The sequence below is a fragment of the Cynara cardunculus genome (assembly GCF_001531365.2).
Source record: "Cynara cardunculus var. scolymus isolate 2C chromosome LG 2, CcrdV1, whole genome shotgun sequence".
Classification (NCBI taxonomy): Eukaryota; Viridiplantae; Streptophyta; class Magnoliopsida; order Asterales; family Asteraceae; genus Cynara; species Cynara cardunculus.
In genome coordinates, this window is record NC_037529.1 from 9846715 (window position 1) to 9870988 (window position 24274).

General features: G+C 37.0%; 1 protein-coding gene across 8 annotated transcripts; it reads left to right on the forward strand.

Moving 5' to 3' along the window:
* The first annotated feature begins 949 nt into the window (after positions 1–949).
* On the forward strand, positions 950–23433 carry LOC112507357 (importin-4-like). 8 transcript variants are annotated; one of them, XM_025111917.1, is made up of 23 exons: positions 11208–12297; positions 12604–12736; positions 13701–13760; positions 14758–14975; positions 16801–16914; positions 17055–17100; positions 17245–17457; positions 17712–18218; positions 18295–18429; positions 18504–18719; positions 18798–18887; positions 18966–19210; positions 19290–19378; positions 20069–20109; positions 20496–20526; positions 20606–20728; positions 20825–21033; positions 21108–21203; positions 21289–21401; positions 21693–21828; positions 21953–22057; positions 22224–22521; positions 23125–23433. In XM_025111917.1, exons 5-22 carry the CDS (start codon positions 16901–16903, stop codon positions 22464–22466), a joined length of 2652 nt encoding a protein of 883 aa, XP_024967685.1. In that variant the 5' UTR covers positions 11208–12297; positions 12604–12736; positions 13701–13760; positions 14758–14975; positions 16801–16900; the 3' UTR covers positions 22467–22521; positions 23125–23433. The 8 variants fall into 8 exon arrangements, with proteins under 8 accessions (XP_024967680.1, XP_024967682.1, XP_024967679.1 ...); XM_025111919.1 differs by having other exon boundaries at positions 12604–12687; XM_025111918.1 differs by lacking the exon at positions 11208–12297 and having other exon boundaries at positions 12525–12736.
* The last annotated feature ends 841 nt before the right edge of the window (positions 23434–24274 follow it).

The window sequence follows — 24274 nt, forward strand, 5'->3', positions numbered from 1 at the left end:
TGTGCATTAGTACAATTATTAAAGCTCCATATCTGAATTCGTGTAACTAACTGCAGATAAACATAATCAAATACAGAATAAACATCTCATTTTAAATATAAAAAWTYTAAAATATAATTAGGATAATCATTAAGTTCTAACATAATACTTAATTATTTTTATAAAATGTTATATTATTAAACCAAAAATAAACTATTTCATTATTATACTTAAATTAAATTATAATAAAAAAAATTAAAGAAATTACGTAAAAAGTAAAAACTTTTAAATAGTTGATTTGATATTAAAATTGATATAATTTTTTTTCAAATTTTTATGATATCTTCAAATTTTTATGATATCTTCAAATTTATATTTTATTCAAAAAATAAAATCATTATTGTTTTCTTTAAAACGCATAAAATCGTATTATAACATCGATAGAGACAAAGAATAAAATGGAACATTAAAATCAAGATGTGTCTCGCTGCATTGCGCGAGTACTCTTCTAGTTAGTATTAACAGATCAACCAGACCCTTAAATAAACAAAAAGTTTGATAGAGACCCTTAAATGATAATTTTAAAATTTGGTTTCCTAAAATAGAAATCAAATAAAATTTGGTTTCATTTTGGTGCAATTTAACGAGATCATCTTAAAATCTAAAATATATTGAAATAGAAAATAGCATTTATGAATGTAATAAAAATAAATAATATATAATATAATTTATTAAATAATATATATACGGGTACGGAGTGCGTAACCGGGGAGAGGACGGGTGGAACGAGTTTCCGAACTGGTCGGGGCAATGCTCATGCGGAGCTACGGAAAGCAAAACCCTCACGGCAGCGTATACATGCATATTATATATATATATATATATATATATATATATATATATATATATATATATATAAAGAGAGAGAGAGAGAGAGAGAGAGAGAGAGAAGGCTAGCGAGAGGACAACAATGGCTCAGTCATTGGAGCTTCTGCTACTTCAATTCTTGATGCCGGACAATGAGGCACGCCGGCAAGCCGAGGATCAAATTAAGCGCCTGGTAAGGGATCCGCAGGTGGTTCCGTCACTTATCCACCAGATACGCACTGCAAAGACGCCTAATGTCCGACAGCTCTCTGCCGTTCTCCTCCGTAAGAAGATCACTGGTCACTGGCCTAAGCTTCCGGATGAGCTTCGCCACCTTGTCAAACATTATCTCATTGAAAGCGTCATTACGGATTACAGGTTGTCGATTCACATTGTTTACGGATTTCATTTGTTGATATTCTCATGTTTGATGATATCATCCTTCAGTTTTCCTAGTTGATTGTAACTATTACGTCATAGCTAATGCCTAACTCTAATAAACTAATATGTTGTTGCTCCCTCTTTACGAAATGCGAGCCTTATGCTCAAAACTTCCAATGGGAACACCTTCATCCACGAAGCCCACGTGTATATTTTCTACAAGGATGTAAATGAATGTGATCAACAAACATCTCCAAAGATTGCCTACGACTACAGAAACTGTGAGAATATGTGGACCCATCAAATTGCTCTCCAAAAGGGTCCTTAAGGAGAGATTATGGGAGAAATGGTCCAATTCTAGCAGATTTGGGACTCTTTACATGTCCCGTCCACACAAATTTTCACAGAGTGTTGAGAGGGGCTAGACAATAATAGATTGCCCCAGGGTGTCGAGTCACTAGAGTGATAGACCTTGGTATCATTGAGAATATGTGTGACCCCGTTAAGATTACCCTCCAAAAGAGAGAAGTGAGGTTCCAACATATATTAAGGAGAAATGATCCAAGTCTAGTCGACATGGGACCTTGACAGAAACTATGAGCTTTCATGTGTGAATATTGATTAAAGAACATGTAATGACATATATGTGGTTAGCGAAAACTGATTACAGAAAGGAACAGTTTCAAAGAGAACGTAGAGAATTGTTGTTGAATTTCTGCTGATCATCCAGCCTCATCTCCTTAATATGTATCCTTGTTTTCCCTTTGAATTGCAATCTCCATACTTTGGAATTCAAAACTAATACTAGTTTGAATCTAACTTTATATCTTATCACTCCTTTTTCTATTTAAGTCGTGCTTCTGTTGTATAATGTCGTTATAGTTCTTTTACTACTGAAATTCCTTAAATTCACAGTTTTTTTTAAGCTGAAAATAGTGTTTGGTGCTGAAAAATCAAAAAGGGACATTTGGTACATGACAACCTACTGGGCTGTATGCATATCCCCTTGGTCAGCTGAGTTCTTCTGTGAATGGGTGTGGGCACCAAAAATACCTTTGATTTTTGGGCACACTAATTATGCATTCTATATTTGTGGTGTACCTCAGAAACAAGAAAAGAAATTAACCAGCATTGATGTATCAGAGTGGCCACTAATCCAACATAGCTAGCAAAGTCTCAAACAACAATAACAAAACCTAAAAGATCGAATGGAACAGTACATAGACAAGTAAGTTTCTTATGAATTCCAAGGTACTCTCTTTAATTAAGAAGTTCGAAATACTTGACAAAATTAAAAAATATGAAGAAAAATACGTTTGTTTAGTAGAATTTGAAGAGGGTACAATAAGCATTGCTTTTAAAAAAAAAGAAAAAGAAATCACCATCTATAGCTAAACATAATACCCTTCAGCAATTTTCAACAGCGTACTAATTCTATCTCCTAATATTGCATCTTGACTGTCATTGCCTTCTATTAGCTGAAACAGCACGCAAACAAAATTGTTTAGAAAACCTAAAATTTGCATAAGAAATTAAATAAATTGTGTGCATAAATATATAGTAGGCATTATCATGTTTAGATAATGCTAAGTTAAACAGTTACATATAACATAGGGCTACTAAAATTATATGGAGAATATACGGGAGCCCATGGGTTCAACCCATGAATTTTTGGTACTCAAGACGCAACTATGGTACCTGTATTCTTTTTGGGTACACTTGCAGGTAGCGTAGGCACTGATTTTGTGGGGGTCTTGGTGAGGAACTAAGTTTAAGGAATGATAAACTTCAAAGATGACATGCAAATGCTGTTGAAAAGTTAAAAAAATATATAGTTTTTGGGTTATAACTACAAGCCAATGAGCTCATATAGCATAAGTGAATATCAAAGCTATATAGGAAGTCTAAAACTCTTCAGTGTTTGGATTATGAAAACCAAGAATAAAGCACCATTTTTTGGGATGCAGGTGTAGAGAGAGAAAAGCTATGAAGATTGTTCCTGGAAGTCAGTATGTCATTGGTAGTTTCAGCTTTGGATTGCTATGGTAGTTATTTATCATTTCTGTAAGGATGCACATTGGTTTCAGGGGCATATGGTGTCCCATGCCACCGCTTCATGGTCTTGTTGTAGTGGAAAAAATTATGTTCCTTAAGGGTGCCACCGTAATGTTTTGTTGTGCGCCCCTATATTTCTTAAAACAAAATTAGTGACAGAAACTTGAGATGGTCATGATGGTTTGAGGCGCTAGATTAAGGTTCCCCCTTTCAAGGTGCGTGGGTTCAAATCCCACTCTTAACGTATCTCATTCTATGTTATTTTTTTTTATAAAGAAAAAATAGAGGAAAGTGGATGTGGGAGGATTGGACCCATGACCTTCCCTTATAAATGCAAACAACCAATCAATGTATCTATTATAATTTTGTCAAATATTTCTATATATTTTACCCTTATACTTTTGGCTTCTATAGTTTTACCCTTATACCCTCCCTTCAAATTATCACTAGATAGTAGATATTTAAACACCTCTGTAATAGACTTGATAATTAGAAATTTGGAAAATTTTACATATGAAGATGTTATTAATTACTTCCAAAAGATGAAAACTAATTGTAGGCGATAACTTGTTTAATTATCATTTTTAATGAAGGGTACTTTTTATGATTCATTTTGTTTTGTTTTATATTATTTTTCTGGGTCTGCCTCTGATTGATTTCACGTCATGAAATGGCTCCTGGGTTGTTATATTATCCACAGATGATGCTCTATGCTTCAGTATTTTTTTTGCTTGTAGTAAACAGTGTTTGAAGTTGTTAGGACATTACTAGAAATCTGAGAGAATTTAGATGTGTGAGGCAGAGAATTTCATTAGATGAAAAATAAACGGCATTACAAATGATAGCCCCACTTATTTATAGGCTAAACAGGAAAGAAATAACAGATTAACAGAACTAGCAACCAGCTGTCTACCAGAATTAAAGTCACACCCGACAGAAGTAAGTATTGTCCTGCGTAAAGAAACCCATTCAAGGATTATAGTGTATCAGCATGAAGCAAATCCCTTGTAGATCACATGGGCCTAAATATATCTTGATTTCATGGAGCTGCTGTGATGATTTATCTCAATTGATTTTCTTGAATGTCGAAAGGCTCTTGAAGCCGAAGCTCATGACAGAGTTCTAATCAAACATATGGAGATGTCACCTTATGTTGTATTAGTTGCCATCCAACATATACATTGGAGAAGAATCAAGTGATCATGCTTTAAGCATGCAGTTTGACGTCAGAGTTAGAATGACAAGTCCTGGCTAGAAGTTTGCCTGTTTAGTTTCTGTTGGAACTTGGTTGTGGATTTCATCCCACATTAGAAGGAAGTTGAAAGGTTCGGATGCTTATAAACCCAAGTTCACCTTGTTTATCAAATTGGGTCAGAGGCCCGAGTATGGAACATTATAGGCTGGACATAGGCATTGGGTTTGGTACATTTAGGGTGCGTTTGGTTTGCGGGAATGTTTTTGAGGGATTTGGATTCCATGGGATTTGGATTGGATTGGATTTGAAATCCATTCCTCTGTTTGGTTTGTAGGATTTGGTTTCTAATACTTCGAATAATTTTTTTAACCTAATCTGTGTTAATGAGATTTCAACCTAATCTGTCAAAATTGAAGGATTTAACCTAATCTGTCAAAATTGAAGGATTTAACCTAATATGTGTTCATAGTTTAGAGAGAAATCCAAAAGGGGAAAATGATTTACCTGTTGACGAACAAGGCGACAGAGACGAAGGCGACTGTTGACGAAGGCCGACGAAGACGAAGGGCGACGGCGGTGGCAACGGAGACGAAGGGCGACGGCGACGGTGAGCAACGGAGACGAAGGGCGACGGCGGTGGCAACGGAGACGAAGGGCGACGGCGACGGTGGCAACGGAGACGAAGGGCGACGGCGGTGGCAACGGAGACRGAGGAGACGGCGATGAGAAGGAGACGGCGATGAGAAGAATTGAAGCGATGAGAAGGATTGAAGCGATGAGAGGGAGACAGCGATGAAATCCACGGGAATGGATTTCAAATCCCGTGTAAGGGCGAAGGATTCTCAAATCCAGTGTTGGTGGGATTTCAAATGAATCCCGGGATTTGAAATCCGACCATTTCTACAAACCAAACGTAGGATTGGAATGGATTTCAAATCCAAATCCCTCCAAATCCCTCAAACCAAACGCGCTAAGAGAATATTAGAAGTCAAAGATAGAGCCGTGGGCATTCGAACATTTCTTGACTTCAAATTAATTTTTATTTCTTAATTTCAGGTTTAATTATTTAATATCTGATCTTAATTAATTTTATTGATTTGGATAATACCAAATCAGCAACCACCATAAGCAGTTAACCTAACTGTTATGGCAGTTAATGAGGGGAATGTATAAAAGGAAAATCTTTTACAGGAAAAAAGGGGTTCCTAATTTCTGTTCTTCCCTCTAGATTTCTCAAATCCTTTTTTTTAAACATACACTCAATTTGCCCGAATCGATTTTATGTGCTTGAAATCAATTAGATAGTTGAATCCTCTAGATGACGTCTGGATCTACAACACAAGTGGGGATGAATTTCGTTTTAGGACACTGCAAGACCTCTATTTGACTACTCATAGTTGATTTTGGCAAATTATCAAAGGTTAGCAATTTTTGTTTACGTATATATCATAATTATAGTTCAATATATATATATTGATTCTAACATGGAAATCTGGAGGGTACTTTTTTGCTTGGGTGTATGTGACCTCATATTAATTAGATGTTCGTCTAAACCATTTCCTTTACAAAATTGCATTTTTTGGGTGGGATGTTGTGACTAACTAAATTGTGTACTAGTTGGCACTTACCATTAAATAAATAGATGAGAGGAGGATGTCATTGAGAATTATTCAGATTTTGTATTGGGGATGATTTAGGCCAGTAGAATGCTTAGAGGAGTTGTATTTTCTGTTGAAGCTTTTTCATTTCTTTGATTGTATTTCCATATTCCACCATCTTCTGTTTTTCAGTAATATTGAGAAGTGAAGTTCTTTGGCATTTAGTGATTTTTCCTATCGAGTTCATTACAAAACATCACATTACCCGGACCCATAGCAATTTGAAATTTCCCTTGCCCATTTCTCAACTGTGTGGGTGAGGTGGAATAGGTGGAATCCTGCAAACTAGTTCAATGTTGAAAACATGCATTAGATATAGGGTGTATTATTAAGTGTTCTATTCTTTTTATCTTCAAATTTGACGCTTGTGTTAAGATGTGATTGGACACAAAGTTTAGCTGGTGTAACACCTTGAAATTCCTAATTAAATGGTTGCTTGTCCACAAAACTGTCGATGCAGAATATATTCATATTTAAAACACTTTTACAAACTTTTGTTGAAAGAGACAAAGATCTACTTAGGTTTTTGGGAATCTAATTTTAAGATTACTAGTATTAAATGGAGATTATTGAGCACCATTTTGGTCAGATTCCCTTTAGTGAACCTTCAAAGTAACATTATGGTCTTCTTTACCTTGACATCACCTAATGGATGGTGGAAGCTTGTGTGTTCATGTTTATGCACATATCATGCTTTAAACGCTAATCATCTTATAGTTTTTTCTGACTTCAGAATAACTATTCGGTGTCATAAAGCAAATACTTTTTTCCATTATTCCTTATCTATCATATGCAGTAGATACACTTGGATAAGTTGGGTTCTATTATACTTATGCTTCCTCTTCATCTTGTGTTTCTTCTTCATCTCATCCCAAAAGGAAAATTGATTATGTCTTATGGCTATCTTGCATTGTTAGTCCATCTGTGAGGCGAGCGAGTGCAAATGCGGTGAGTATCATTGCGAAGTATGCTGTCCCACGTGGGGAATGGCCAGACTTACTGCCTTTCTTATTCCAGTGGAGTCAGAGTGCACAAGAAGATGACAGAGAGGTGTTTCATATTTTTCCAATAAATCTAAATTTTGATTTTAGAATTTTTAGTATATTAGTGTTTGTTTTATAAAGTATGTTTGCACCATTCTCTCTCACTGACTCTTTATAAATCATGTGTTTGCTTGTCTATATACATAAACCGTTGAAGGAAACCAAATCACAAAAGAAACTAAGGGATTTGATTCTATATACTTTCTGCTTTCAGAAGATTAAATTGTATCTTGATGTATTTAGGAGATTAGATTTATCTTACATTTAGGTCTGCTTCTTTATTGTAGTATAAATAGGCGACTCTTGTAATTCATGAAATATAAGAAACAATTTCACATCTTACTATTCTTCTGCTTACACGGTATTAGAGCATAGGATCCACCTTTTCAATGATTGGTGGTCATAGCTATCTGCATTTGAAGCTTCCCTGTCATCACCATCCCTAGTCGAAGTTTCATAGAGAAACTAACCTTTGGGTTTTGTTGGCATTGCCAACTTAAATGTCAAGAGCAAACAACTCCAGTTCCACTATCATCATGAGTCAATTTGTGCAGGTACCTTTTCAATTAAGAAGTCTTTCATCAACAAGGAAGATTTAGAGCGACTGTACCAACTATGAACTCTCATCAACATTCTTCCCAATCCTCTTCTTTGGCCCAACTAGGTACCTACACTACTGCCTTTAGTGGCCCCCCCCCCCTAAAAAAATCAAATTCTTGGATCATAGATTCAAGACTTCTGATGATATGACTTGGTCCTCTTACAGTTTTACTCATATCTCCCTTATTCTAGTAAAAAAGTTAAGATTTAAGATGGATCTCTGTTGGCCGTTGCAGGGGAAGTTTCAATTGTTATCTCACCATTCATTATTCTTCATAATGTTCTCCATGTTTCCACCTTGCATGCAATTTGCTTTCCGTCGCTCGTCTAACCAATGGTTCTTAGTGTCAACTAAATATTATATCTACTCCTTGTACCTCTTAGGATTTGCAATCGGGAAGATGATTGGCAATGCTAAGGAAAGTGGGTGGGGGTTATTGTCTCAACACTAAAATCTCTTTGAGAAAACCAATTCAACAACCTCATTATACTAGTTTCAATCTTTATCAAGTGTTGTCACTTCAAATTGTTTAAGAACAAAACCATCAAGACTTCGCCAAAAAATTGTCAATTGGCTAAACATAACCTTCAAAACCTTTTTCTCTTGTGCATAGTGACATATATAGACCATCTCCTGTAAAAAATATCCCAGACACTAGATGGTCCATCACCTTTATTGATGATCACACTAGGTTTACATGGATTTATTTGTTGAAAGAAAAATATGATGCTACACATATTTTCAAAAGATTTAGTACTACGATAAAAACATGTCTTCTCGGTTGCAAACATGTATCCACACTTGTTGATCCAAATTACAAAATCAGAAAGGGAGAATGATATACTAATAAAACCAGATCTAAGAAATTAGCTGGTATTCTAGATATCTTGCTCTTGCTCGTCATGACATTGCCTATGGAATAGGACTAGTAAGTCAATTCATGCATAGTCCCCAAGAAGATCATCTCAAGGTGGTATACAAAATCCTTCACTACCTCAAAGGGAACCAAGGTGAAGGAATTCTTTTATCCAAAAATCAAAAAACGTAGAAGTGTTTATAGATTCTGGTTGGGGAGGATGTGTAGAAAATGGAAGATCTACATCAACCTATAATAGCTTTGTTTGGGAAAATTTAGTAACATGGAGAAGTAAAAAGCAACATGTTGTATCCCGAAGCAATGTTGAAGCAGCAGGGTTGTTATAGCTCAAGGAATATGCGAAGCAATGTGGCTAAGAAGCATTTTAAAGGAGGTAAAAATTGAAATAGACAACTCATTGACGTCGTTGTGTGACAATAAGTATGCTATTGGTATTGCTCACAATCCAGTAACATGGAGAAGTAAAAAGCAACCTGTTGTATCTCGAAGCAGTGTTGAAGCAGCAGGGTTCAGTGTTATAGCTCAAGGAATATGTGAAGCAATGTGGCTAAGGAGCATTTTAAAGGAGTTAAAAATTGAAATAGACAACTCATTGACGTCGTTGTGTGACAATAAGTCTGCTATTGGTATTGCTCACAATCCAGTTCAACATGAGCAAATAAATCATGATGAAATTGATGGTCATTTTATCAAAGAAGAACTTGAACGCTGAGAAATATGTAGGCCCTTTCTCACCAAACTTTGTGTAAACAAATATTTGAAGTTCTCATAAGCATGTTGGGAAGGATTGACATCTTTGCTCCAACTTGAGGGTGAGTGTTGAAGGAAAACAAATCACAAAAGAAAGGAAATGATTTGATTCTATATATTTTTCTGTGTTTAGAATACGTTATGTATAGGAGTTCAAATTTGATTCTTGCATTTATGTTCGATTTTGTATGCTAGTATAAATATGTTATTGTAATTCATTAAAAATATAGGAAACAATTATGCATCTTACAATTCTTTCTCTCCCATAGAGATGCTTCATTTTTCATTTTTGCTGATCAGTCTAAATTTTGAATTTTAGTGTGTATGTGTTTTATTTTTGAAGTATTACTGCACCACATTTTCTCCGCAACTCTTTGTATAACATGTTATTGCTTGTCTATATATATGAACATATATATTTATTCATTTATTTTATCATCTATACAAGTGCACACACACATTTGGATGTTGCTTCGTGAAACCAGAGTTACCTAATTTACCAACAAGCCCTCTGTACCACCATGATCCATTTACTATTACCCATTTACTATGGCCCATTTACAATGACCCATTTACAATGACCCATTTACAATGACCCATTTACAATGACCCATTTACTGGTGTATATCATGAGCCAAATCACAAACTGTTAGTGCCTTAAGTTTGGTGGAGATGGGTCATGGCAGGGCACCTTTTCTGAAACCTAGGAAGTTGGTTCAACTCGTGAAGGCATATCTTAGCCCTATGAAGCCTCACCATGGTTTCGGAGGATGCTAGAGGTTAGCAATGATTGCAGGGTCCATCAAATCATTTCACATATTGAATCGGACTAGCCCCATAATCAATGTACCAAAGGAGTATACCAAAGGAGTTGGCCTCGTATATGAGAGCATAGAAAGATTTAGTTCCTGTACTAGAACCCTAAAGGATTGGCTCTTTATGCTTGCTTTTGGTTGGACATTTTTATTATTTCTATTGTATAATTTAATCATGAGCATTGCTATCACGGTTCGTGGTCATGGGACAATAACGATGGTCAAATAGTGGTCTGAAATAGCAGTCCCCCGATTAGCGGCGCTATTGACCACTCAATTACTGCATTTTGAACTCAAAAAAGCATCCGCATAACCGCTATTTGTAGGCTGTTTTGGTGTTAAACAAGTAATTTTGTGGGATTTTATTTTGGACCTGCATTGAGTTTTATTTTAATCCAACAATATGAAGGCTTCATTATTCTTATTTTCTGGACCTCGAGACCATTATTCTTATCTTTTGGATTTGAACACTGTTATGGAATTAACAAGAAAAGGAAACAAGATCCTTTAGATTAGGAAGTTATTGAGATTTTATTTCCCCAAACCCTGTACAAAAATGTCTTGTACATGTAATTTGCATCAAGAGCCCCCCCCCCCCCCCCCCCCCCCCCCCCCCCGAAATTAGGGTTTTGAAATTTGGGCCGCCGCCAGATTATTGTACGGCCACTGTCCGACCACCATACGATCTCACAGCCAACATCGGGAGACTCAGAAGAGGTTCATTAGCGTACCCAATGAGTACGGCCATCGTCCGACCAACAAGCGATCCCCATGCGCCGTCAACAGCCGCCGCCTTCCAACCATGTGCCAGTGCGTGAAATTGCGTGGAGCACTATTCTGGTGAGGTTTTTTCACCGCCACCATCATCCGTCCAACCTTTGTCTCTTTCCACACGTTCTTCATTTCAGCAAGATTTGCACTTCTGTTTTGGGGTATCAGCCAGACAGCCACACATGTTTCGTTTTCTTTACTCTGATAAGTGGATTTCATTCTTTTGTTTTGGCATCAATTTGTTTTGTTTGGGGTGTCAGTTGATATCATTGCTTTGAGACTTATTTTTGTTCAAGTTTTTTTTGTTTGGGTGTTGGTTCACATAATCTTTTCGGGAGATAATTTTGTTTATGTCTTTTGCTTGTGATTAACACGTGAAAAAGCAAACCAATTATGACTGACATGATTCCAATCGTAACTCGAATTATCGATAACAAACTCAACAACTCCAACTTCTTGGAATGGAGTAGATGGTTGTGTGTATTTATGAAGTATTGGTAACTTGGTAAGGCATCACATCTTACATCTGATCCCCCCACCAACGATGTTAAGGAGCAATAGTTACAGGATGATGCCAAACTGTTCCTATAAATTAGGAACTCTATTGGGAGTTCCTTCACTCCTTTGATTAATTAGTGTGAGTACATTAATGAATTAAAGGATATCTGGCTTTCTTGTATTCTGGACAAAATAATATACCCCGTATTTACAATGTATGTAAATCTTTTCATCCGGGGTAGCAACAAGATCGACCATTAACTACCTATGTTATGGAGTTCAAAAAAATCTTCAAGGATCTTAATACCCTTCTCCTATAGCGCTTGATTGAAGGTTATGCACTCAACAGGAGCAGATTGATGTGATGAGTTCTTTGACAGGCTTGAGACCAGAATTTGAGGCTCTCTGATCCTAATTTTATGAATCTACCATTCCCTCCCTTCAGGAAACCTTTGCTAGAGTTCTCCTAACGAGGACCTTCAGTCTCCTCAACCCAGTCTCACAATAGGACACTTGCCGGTCGTAGGGTGTCTCGTGGCAATTTTCGTGGTGGCCATCGGGGTGGTCATAGTGAACGGGTTATTGATTCTCTTGTTCAAAATACCGATAATGTTTGAGTGTTCTTATTGCCATGAAACAGGGCACACAAGACGTACATGCAAGAAACTCTTGGTAAAAACTCAACAGTCACTTTGCACATGTTGCTTCTTCTTCGGATAATTATGTCACCATCTTGGCTGATGAATATGCTCGACTTTCAGCATCTCTGAACCCAATATTTCCGCCTTTGTCTCCTTTGTTGAGAAGGTAAATCTGTTGAATGTCTTTTATCATCTACTTCCAAATGGGTCATTGATTCTGGTGCTTCAGACCACATGTCAGGTAATCCTAATATTTTTTCTGAATTTCATGCCCATGCTCCATCATCCCATGTCACAGTTGCTGATGGGACCACCCTATGTGTTCTGTGATCCGGCACCATTAACCTCACACCTATTTCCTTATATCTGTGTTGAGCCTACCCAATTTCTCATTTAATTACTGTCTGTCAGTAAGCTTACGCATAGCTTGAACTCTAGTGTCTGATTCTTTCCTACTTATTATGTCTTTGAGGATCTTAAGACCAAGCAGAATCTTGGTGAAGGACGGGATTCTCATGGCCTCTATATATTTGAACCCCAAGCACCTAGCTCCTTTGTATGCTCCAAGTCATCCTTACCTCCATTCGAGATGCATTGTCTATTAGGTCATCCATCGCTTCGAGATTTGAAGAAACTATGTCCCCAATTTTCTCATTGTTGTCTTTACAGTGTGATACTTGTCAATTTGCAAAACTTCATCTTCTCATTTAAGTCCCAGGGTCAATAAGCGGGCTACGTCTCCCGTTCGAGTTAATTCACTCTGATGTTTGGGTCCATGTCCTGTTACTTCCAAAACAGGTTTTAAGTATTTTGTTACCTTTGTTGATGACTATTTTCGCATTACTTGGCTTATTCAATGAAAAACCGATCTAAAGTATTCATGCACTTTGTCTTTTTTGCTGAAAGCCTGAAATACATACACAATTCGGTGTTTTAATTCAAACATTGCGGAGTGATAATGCGAAGGAATATTATTCACGAGTCATGCTGTGTTGACACGCCAACTGAAAATGGGGTTGCCGAACGCAAAAATCGTCACCTTCTTGAGGTTGCTCGAGCACTTCTATTTTAAATGGGTGTTCCAAAGCCTTTATGGGCAGATGTCGTTTCAACTACTTGCTTTCTCATAAATCTAATGCCATTGGTCGTTCTTGGTGGTGATGTTCCTTTTTCAGTACTTTTTCCAGAAAAGCATGTGTTTCTTGTTGTACCAAAGAACTTTGGTAGTATTTGTTTTGTTCGAGACACTATACCTCATATCACCAAGTTGGACCCCAAATCTCTCAAGCGTGTTTTCCTTGGCTATTCTCGTCTTCAAAAGGGATACAGATGTTTCTCTCCCAGACTTAACTGTTATGTTGTTTCCCGAGATGTCTCGTTCCATGAAAATGTTCCTTTCTTTCCGGTGTCCACCACCGGAAACAGTACCCATCAGAGAGGATGATGATTTGTTAATCTACTATGTTGCCCTACTTTAGAGCCTGACTGCCCACCTATTGTTCAAGTGTTTCAGAGGTGACATTGTTCTACGACAGATCCTAATCCTTTTACCTCCGTCTTTGTTCGCAGATCCACCTAGTGCCCCTATTGCTACACCATCGCCTAACATACCTATTGCTCTTTGGAAAGGTAAACGTACATGTACGTACCCTATTACTTCTTTTGTTTCTTATAATCAACAGTCTACCTCTTTGTGTTCCTTTATTGCTCAAATAGATTCTACTTCGATTCCTAAAACAGTTGGTGAAGCATTGACTCATTCTGGATGACATAAGACTATGATTGAGGAAATGAATGCCCTTGATCAGAATGGTACATGGACATTGGTAGATTTGGCTACTGACAAAAAGGCAATCGGGTGTAAATAGGTGTTCACTATTTAGTATCAGCCAGATGGCTCTGTGGCTAGACTTAAACCTCGCCTTGTTGCTAAGGATCATGCTCAACAATATGGAACCGATTACTCCGACACTATTTCTTCAGTTGCTAAACTCACTTCTGTTTGATTGATCGCTGGGCAGTCAATTGCGCGCTATATCGATGCTATAGCGGCACTATATTGAATAGGGTCCTTAATCAAATAGCATTCCAGGTTTTTGCGGTCTAAATAGCGGTACCGCAAATAGCGGTACCGCAAATAGCGGCCTCTATCACTGCTATTTTGCTTCTAAATACCGGTTGGCTATAACGCTATCTCTTTGGAGACTTTTTTGTACTAAACTTAAAACAATAACTTAGGCTTTTGGTGTGGGCTATTTAAGATGAAGCCTTCAAATAAAAAGAAACAAATTAATCAAACAATTAAACAAAAAAGAAAAAATTGAATTAGGTCATCGATTTCTCAACTCTAAACTGATCGGCTCTCACCTCTCTCAACTCGAAAGTGATTGTCTCTCAGAGTCTCAACTCTTAGCTGACAACTCTCGATTCCAACTACTCTCGATTTTTTGTTGTTCAATTCCAACTACAATATTTTAAGTGTTTGACGTGATATATATAATTATATATTCGTATTTATTCTATGACCATATTTTAGTTTACTGTTATCTCATGCTATTTCATCGCTATAACTGCTATTTCCGCTACCGACTGCGTTAACTGCTTACATTGATTGTTTCTTTGGCAGCCAACTTTTATTGGCCCTTACATCAGCTGGATATCAAGAATGCTTTTCTTCATGGTTCTCTCTAGGAAGAAGTATATATGGAGCAACCACGTGGATTTGTTGCTTAAGGGGAGTATGAAAAATATGTCGACTTCTGAAATACTTGTATGGGTTGAAGCAGAGTCCTCGAGCATGGTTGGAAAATTCAACTAGGTTATTCTGAAATATGATGCAAAAGTGTAAGTCCAATCATAAAATTTTCTACAAGCGATCGGAAAATGGGGTTATCCTATTTGTAGTATATGTTGATGATATTGTGATAATTGGAAGTATAGTCGAGGCATATCAGAACTTAAGGCATTTCTTCAGTCTCACTTCTAGACAAAGGATTTGGGACCACATAAATATTTCCTTGGAGTAGAGGTCATGAGGAACAGGGGGTCTTCTTATCACAGAAAAAAATATGTTCTCGACCTTCTAAAAGAAACAGGGAAATTGGGAGCTAAACCATGTAGCACCCTAATAACTCGTATTGTATACCCAAGAAAGGATGATGGAGAACCACTTCATGACCCTGAGAGGTACAACTGGCTTGTTGGAAAACTGAATTACCTTATGGTAACTAGCCCCGACATTGCAGTTGCAGTCAGTGTCGTTAGTCGATTCATGCCTGCTCCAATGATTAACCATTGGGCCCTTCTAGAACAAATTCTTTGTTATCTTAAAGGTACTCCCGGTCGAGGATTGCTTTATGGACGTCATGGTCATGCCAAGGTAGAAAGCTTTATCGGTCTAAGTGAAGCTTTTTTCGATGCAGATTCTGGTGGATGATAGCGGATCCACCTCAGGGTATTGTGTATTAGTTGGGGGAAATTTGGTTTCATGGAGGAGTAAGAAATAGAATGTGGTATCTTGGTCCATGGCTAAATTAATATATAGGGTAGTGGTTGACCCTATATGTGAGATAGTATGGATACATCAACTACTTAAGGAAATTGGCTATGCGCCATCAACTACTTAAGGAAATTGGCTATGCGCTTTGCACTTCCTACAAAGCTTTGGTGTGATGACTAGGGAACCCTTCATATTGCTTCAAATCTTGTTTTTCATTGATGAATTAAGCATATTGAAAACAATTGTCATTTCGTTTGAGACAAGATTGAGGACGGGTTCATTGCAACATGACATGTTTCAAAAAAAGATCAGTTAGGAGACATTTTTATAAAAGTTGTGAATGGAAACCGTATTGACTACATTTGTAACAAGTTGGGCATGGTCAATACGTATGCTCCAGCTTGAGGGGGAGTGTCATGAAATTAACAAGAAAAGGAAACAAGATCCTTTGGCTTAGGAAAATATTGAGATTTGATTTCCCCAAACCCTGTATAAATATATGTCTTATACATGTAATTTGCATCAAGAGAAATACGATTGATTTTAAACACCACACTTTGACCTTTGGTTTTGGATAAAAGTATTCACATTGTTCAACTATTTTTATTTGGGCTCGGACATCATTATTCTTATAATATTTTTATTGAATACATATAATATGTTGAGTTATATATACATATATATAATTCTAAGTTTCATATGAACCACTATTCTTGGACCACTATACCACCGCTTTACTATGGCGATACCGCTTTACCATCGCGATACCGCTGTTTTTTAATCACGGTCATGACCACGGTTTCATATTTTGACTGTTGTAACAACATAGTTTCTATTGGATTCTTTTGTAGCCTATGCCACTAGTTTGCTATGAAGGACCTTTTTGGAAAGGTTCACCTAGGCTTTGCCTAGACTACATCCTAAGCTTGGCCATAGGGTGCTAGACTCTAACCCGGAAAAGGTGGGATACTCCACCACATCCCCCTAGGCCTTTTGCCAACATGCCACCACCCTTGTAATTCTATAAAAGACTTCTTGTTGGTGATGCTATTGGTTTATTATGCTAGAGATCTCACAATATTTTTTGCTTTACCTTTTAACTTACAACAGCATTGTGTTTTAGTTCATTTTGGATCAAATAAAACTAATTGTCCTTCTTGATGATGCAAGGTGGCATTGATATTGTTCAACTCCTTAACCGAGACAATTGGGGATTCATTTCGACCATATTTTGCAGACTTGCACTTAATTCTACTCAAGTACCTACAAGATGAGAACAATAGTGTTAGAATTGCTGTTCTCAAGTATATTTTACGTCAAACTTTGTACTTCAGTTATTTGTGTTTCAATTTTGGATATTTTAGAAACTATTCTATTATGAATGTGATCTCACTATGCACTTTGGAACCCTATTTGTTGAACAGGGCAGTTGGGGCTTTTATTGAGTCCACTCATGATGAATCTGTAGTGGTGAGTCTAATTATTTCCTCCAACATGGATCCAATTGTGATATTCAAATATTGTATTCTGTTTTGCCCCTGTGTTTCTCTTAAGCTAAGATTCAATGTTTTTCCTATAGATATACGAAGATCCATCATTATCATATACGTGCAGGTTAAATTTCGTGAGTTTGTCCCCGGCATATTGAATATTTCAAGACAATGCCTTGCCTCTGGAGAGGAAAATATTGCCATAATTGCTTTTGAGATTTTTGATGAGCTGATTGAATCTCCGGCACCCCTTCTTGGAGAATCAATCAAAGCCATAGTGCAGTTCTCTCTTGAGGTTTGCTCAACTTCTGATTTGGAATCTAACACTCGTCATCAGGTTAGCAGTGCCCTCAAGTTTTTATATATAATATTTATAAACAGCAACATAACCCACACACACTCCTTACTTTTGGTGAGGTCTGAATTCTTGACCTCTAGTAGGCTGGGCTCTACCGGTAACCTGGATACGGCTGGACCAATTATCCTTTGGTAGTGCCCTCAAGTTCTTGTGAGTGGGTAATCTTTATTCAATTGTGGGGCCTCATTATGTCCTTTTATCTGCATTTGCTGTTCATATGTTTCATGTATCAGGCTATGCAAATTATTTCATCGCTTGTGAGATATAAATCCAATTCCCTTAAGAAGCACAACTTGATCATCCCAATCCTCCGAATTATGTGCCCATTGCTTACAGAAGTGACCACCAACAACGATGAAGATGATGATCTGTCACCAGATCGAGCTGCAGCAGAAGTTATTGATACCATGTCTTTAAAGTTGTCAAAGCATGTGTTTCCACCTGTTTTTGAATTTGCTTCTGAGAGCAGTCAGAATGTATATCCAAAGGTCCGAGAAGCTTCTGTCATGGTTTTGGGTGTGATCTCAGAGGGTTGTTCGGAGTTGATGAAAGAGAAGCTTGAACCCATTCTCCATATTACCTTGGGGGCTTTAAGAGATCCTGAACAGGTTGTAAGAGGAGCTTCATCATATGCATTAGGACAATTTGCCGAGTATCTTCAGCCTGAAATTATATCTCATTACGAAAGAGTTCTCCCTCGTATCTTAAGATCCTTACAGGATGCAACTGATGATGTGAAGGTATATTAACTTTGTGAAGTAGTTAATTTTGGAATAACTGTTACCTTCATAAGATGCAACTTAGTTTTCTTTGCAGGAGAAATCATACTATGCATTGGCGGCCTTTTGTGCGAACATGGGTGAGGAAGTTCTCCGCTTTATTGATCCTTTGATGGAAAAACTACTTGCCACTCTCCAAAATAGTCCAAGATTGGTACAGGAAACGTGCATGGTAATGATGCATTCTTCATGCTTTACTTGAGCTGACTTGTCGGTGAGCTTCTCAAAATTTTCTAATTTCTGCAGTCTGCAATTGGTTCGGTTGCATCTGCTACAGATAAAGCATTTGTCCCTTATGTTGAAAGGGTTCTGGAATCGATGAGAACTTTCATGTTGCTTACAAAAAACGAGGACCTCCGTGCACGAGCAAGGGCTACTGAATTAGTGGGGATAGTTGCAATGGTTGCAGGAAGGGAAAGGATGGAACCAATTTTACCACCATTTATTGAAGCTGCAATTTCTGTAATAATTATACTGTTATCTCTATCTATAAGTTACAACGTATGTTTGAAGTGCTTGACATGTAACATACAACTTTAGGGGTATGGGCTGGAGTACAATGAACTTCATGAGTATACTCATGGATTTTTTAGCAACGTGGCAGAAATTTTGGAAGATGGAATGGTTCGGGTATGCATTCGACTTTGGGTTATTTGCTAGAAATCCTGACATTTGTTTTGACGTGTGGCATGATATTTTTGTAAACAGTATCTTCCATATGTTGTACCTTTGGCATTCTCTTCTTGCAATCTTGATGATGGATCTGCTGTTCATATTCATGATTCTTATGAGGATGAAGATGTTGGAATTGCCGGAGTTTCATCTGATGATGAAGCCCAAGATGAACCCAGAGTGCGAAATTTCAGTATAAGAACTGGGGTTTTAGATGAAAAGGCTGCTGCAACTCAAGCCCTTGGTCTATTTGCCCTTCATACAAAGAATGCCTATGCCCCGTATCCTTTTTGGTTATTTATATTTTACACTGTCAAAATATACCAGCATCTAGGACTATAATTCTTTAATTTTCACAAGATATTTGGAAGAGTCACTGAAGATTATGGTGAAGCATTCCATCTATTTCCATGAAGATGTCCGACTTCAGGCCGTTACTGGTTTGAAACGTAAGTAACAAATAATTTTTTTTAAGAATTGTTGGTGTGTTCTCTTGGGTCAGCAATTTGGTATGCAAACATGATGTTTCTATGTATAAGTAGCAAACACAACTTGTTTCACCCAAAATTTTCCCGTTCAGTGGTCACATATTATACACATAGAATAAAATAAACAATGTTTCTAATGAATGGTAAATTGTGTTATGAGACATGAGAAAGAAAAAATGTGATAAGAACGCCAACTAACTCTTATTTCATTTATCAATGAACGAAAGAAAAAAACAAGGATAATTCAAAAAGTAGGTGATCTCCCAAGACTATACTCGGTTTTTTCCTCTCCCAGACCCTTAACCCTAAACACTCAAGATTTCATAAACCTACCATAATTCAAATAGCATACCAGAAGATATCCTAAAAGACAACTAATAAATATAATAATAAAAGAGAACTTAATTGATCCTTTCAAATCACCCCACATCCTCTTGATATCGGTGCTTCTACATTCTATCAGAACGTCCAGTGGTATCAACATGTTACCTTCTCTTATGTTAGACAGCATCATTATGTATCTAGCAGGAAGCTTCTACCAATTGATTACCTAATATGTGCTACTCTGCACTTTATCTAACATAAGAATATAGCAATATTGCATCCGTTAATGACTGTTCTTTCCAGCTCTAAAAATCCTTGTGATTGCAGATATTTTGACAGCTGCTAATGCCTTTTTACAAGGTCGTAATGTAAGCGTACTTCATTACCCATCTTCCTTTTCAGAAATGATTGTGGTTATTTTTAGCTATTTTTTTCTTTGAATGAATAAGCTATTTTGTCTACATATGGCATTGCAATGCGCATCCATTATATGATGTTTTAGTTTTACCTCTGACCATCCAATGTTAATTTTGAATGGTATCCAGTCCCCTTCCCCTAAGCAGAAATTACCAGGAGATTTGTTTGTTCGATTCCCTTCTCCTTTTGCCAATTCATATCTGGAATATTTTTTTGTCCTATCATAGAGTGATCATTAGACAATTATTTGCTGTAAATTTCTGTCCCATTCTACATGTGCAATAGTCACCACCTTTCACATCCTCTTGACGTGTAGTTTTACTTTCCCTTTTTGCAGAACAGACCATCCACAATGAGAAAAATTCTAGGTAAGTTCATGAATCATTAGCGGCAGTCTCTTTAGGTGTTGAGTCGGTTCCTTGATCTTTTAGGTGCATGAAGTTGCAGATTCTGTGATGACCATTTATATCAAGACAATGAATGAAGATGAAGACAAGGAAGTTGTTGCTCAAGCTTGCATGAGTGTAGCAGGCATCATCAAGGATTTTGGATATGTTGCTGTCGATCCTTGTATGAATTTTGTTGTTTTTCTATATACCCATTGTTCTTGGATGATATTTAACTTTTCAAGTTTCCTCATTCTCTGTTTTAAAATTTATAACTCAGACATGCCTCGGCTTGTAGAGTCAACTCTGGTATTGCTGTGCCAGAAGTCAGCCTGTCAGCAAGTAGAATCTGACAGTGAAATCAATCCTGGACCCAATGAATTGCTCATGGATGCTGTTACAGATCTACTTCCTGCTTCTGCCAAGGCTCTGGGTTCCCACTTCGCGCTTATCTTTGCAACTCTATTTGATCCGTTAATGGATTTTGTGGTGAGCTTACTCAAGACTATATCATGTTAATCATCACTCGTTTCTCCAAATTACATCAAACCGTGGGCCTGCAGAGAGAATCAAACTCACCACAAGGTCGGACCATGGTGGTTGCATGTCTTGCTGAAGTTGCTCAACATATGGGTGCTCCAATTTCTGGCTATGTAGATGTAATATCTTGAGTGGATATTGCCAAATCTTTTCTTAGAGTTTTGATTCTATTAAATTGATTTGTCAAATTACATCTTGTTTCAGAAAGTGATGCCCTTGGTACTTGAAGAATTAGCTTCATCATCAGCAACCAATAGGAGGAATGCTGCATTCTGTGTTGGAGAGTTGTGCAAGAATGGTGGCGAATTTGGTCTGAAGTAACCTTCCTCCATATACTTGGATTTTTCCCTTTTTTGAACTGGTTAACTGATTTTTGACCTTTTGTGTCCCACAAAAATTGCAACATTTATTTAATATTGTAAAGATTCCAAGTTAAAGTTACTTATTTGTCAATGTTCACTAGAAGTAGATATTGGGTCCACAAGATTCTTTTATTTGTAAAGTTTTATGGGATGGAAGAAGAATTTTTACTCTTTTATTTGTAAATTTACTCATTTGAATCTTTGGCCATTATGGTAGCTTTTTGACGGGTTGATGCTTATTAACAGATACTTTGGTGATGTGTTGCGAGGCCTTTACCCATTGCTTGGAGAATCTGAGCCAGACCATGCAGTAAGGGACAATGCTGCTGGTGCAGTTGCAAAGATGATCACGTCACACCAGGATTCCGTTCAACTAGATCAGGTTTGCATACTAGTATCATATGATTCATATTCTTTCTGCTTTGGAGCGGGGTTCGATTGGTTTGGTTTATCATATTCTTCATATTTTGAAGATGTTCAAACTATTTTTATCTTGCCACCATCAGGTCCTCCCTGCTCTCTTCCATGTTCTTCCTTTGAAAGAAGATCACGAGGAATCCATCCCTGTTTATAGTTGCATTTGCAGCCTTGTTTTATCATCCAACTCACAGGTACTTGTTTAGAAATTGTTTATATTCATGTATGTTCTTTATTAATATTGTGGTTTTCATTATTCTTGATATTCATTATGAATATGTATTCTCTTCAACAACTCGGAAGTTGGTCGGTCATATTGCTAAAACATCTCTCTGGTTTCTACCGCCAACTGTTCAACAGATCCTTAAGCTAGTTCCAGATTTGGTTAGGGTATTTGCACAAGTAGCCATCTCACCACTTGAAACACAACAAGTTAAGCTTCAAATAGGAGGGGCTTTTTCTCACTTAGTATCACTTTACGGTCATCAAATGAAGCCTATGTTGAGAAGCATGCCACCAACATATGCCCGTGCACTAGCTGCTATTGTAGCGCAGAGTTTACAGTCGTCATCAGCCACAGCAACATGCCCATCTACAACTTAAAGAGACATCGTCCAAAGGGAATCATTAATCAGCGTGAATCATTCTTCTTACGCAGGTACACAATTATTTACCTACAAGTTTCTCAGTTGCATTCATAATCTTATACTTCCCAAATACCAACCTTCGATTTAAAACTTCTGGTAGAGTAGAAAAACATATAGCTCTATATAAACCTATTATTAGCCGGTGATGTGGTGGAATATCCCATTTGCCCCGGGTTCGATACCAGGCGTCCACGAATTGTGGCCATTAAGTCAGTCACAATTTGCCGGGATTAGTCCCGCAAGCCTGGGATACCCTTCCAAAAAAAACTCCCAACAAAGATATTAGGTTATATGAAGTGATTGTAAATTGCTTCCTTCTAGTCTAGTGTCTATCTTACTTTTTCCTATAGCTTTTGGCCTTGTAAATCCAACTGGTTTGGTTTAGAAACGAAATATACGTATCGTGATGGAATTAAAATCTCCTGTCCTTAAAACCTATATCCCCGCCCTCTCCCACCAATCACATGAAGACATATCATTATTATGTTTAATATAGAATTTTTACATTCATTTATTTTTATTCTTTCTTCTCAATAAAAGTAATGACGTGTTGACACTACAGTTAATGCTAGATGCATGTTCCGATTGATTACAACAGTTAATGCTGGATGCAGGTTCCGATTTGCGCTTTGCCATTTTACCAACAGTGTTCAATTTATCTTGACCCTTGGATCGTGTCTGGTTATCATCGGTTACGTTCCAAAGACCTGTTACCCTTATTTTGTCTTATTCATATGACCCTTCTAGGGACCAATTTCCCCTTTTGTTTGAGAATATAGACATGTTTTTTTAAGTTGGTGGTTTATTCACACAAATCAAACATTCTCAAAGGCTTCAAGTATAGTTTTTGATCATTTTAAGCCAGGTAAAATAAATCATAAATATTTGAAAATGATAATCTATCTAGTTTATGAAGTAAAGTTTGTTTAGTCTTGTGTTTAGAAAAATTGAGATGTATATGTGTTTAATGTGTTATATGCATTTACACGGGACATCAGTTCCACATGTACACGCTACATATGTTATTTTAGGATCTGGAACGACTAGGTGTAACGTGGTTTACACAATGACGTTAAGATCTCATTTGTTATATGTTTTGTTGTCCTCAAATGTTAAGTTTATCTAAGGGATAAAAATGGGATTGGAGGACCCCAAAAGGCTCATGTGGCATTTGGTTAACATTACGGAATCTGTCTGAATTGGAATGAAGTTTAATTAGGTTTAACTATATGTTTGATTGGCAGTAATTGAAATGGAAACCTGATAGTCTCGTAGAGAATGTCTAGATCTCAAACAAAGAGCGAGTTTGAGGAAGTCATCATGTGTATTGATTGATCAAAGAGTGATTACGATGAAAAATTACAAGAATATGTGAATCTGACAAATCAAATTACAAGTGTAAAAATCGTACTTACAAATGATTAACAAACAACCTATTTATACAGACAAAGAATGATTAATATTACAATATAAGAAAGACAGACCTATCAAACTAGTACATGTGTTCTATCATCATAGAGATGGTCATTATTTTTAAGAAGCCTTATTCTGTAAATCGTCTAAATCCAGCTCGTTCAGAGTTAATCTTCTAACTCTGATCTCTTGTACTTTACACTTTTTGTCCTTTGGCTCTTCAGACTTTTTGACTTGGAAGATTTCTTGCATCGAACTCTGAATTCTGAAAGTTTAGATCTTTGAAGTTAACTCTTTCAGAGTAATACTTAGAGAATATCTCATCTTGTCGAATTCTGAATTGTTTGAATT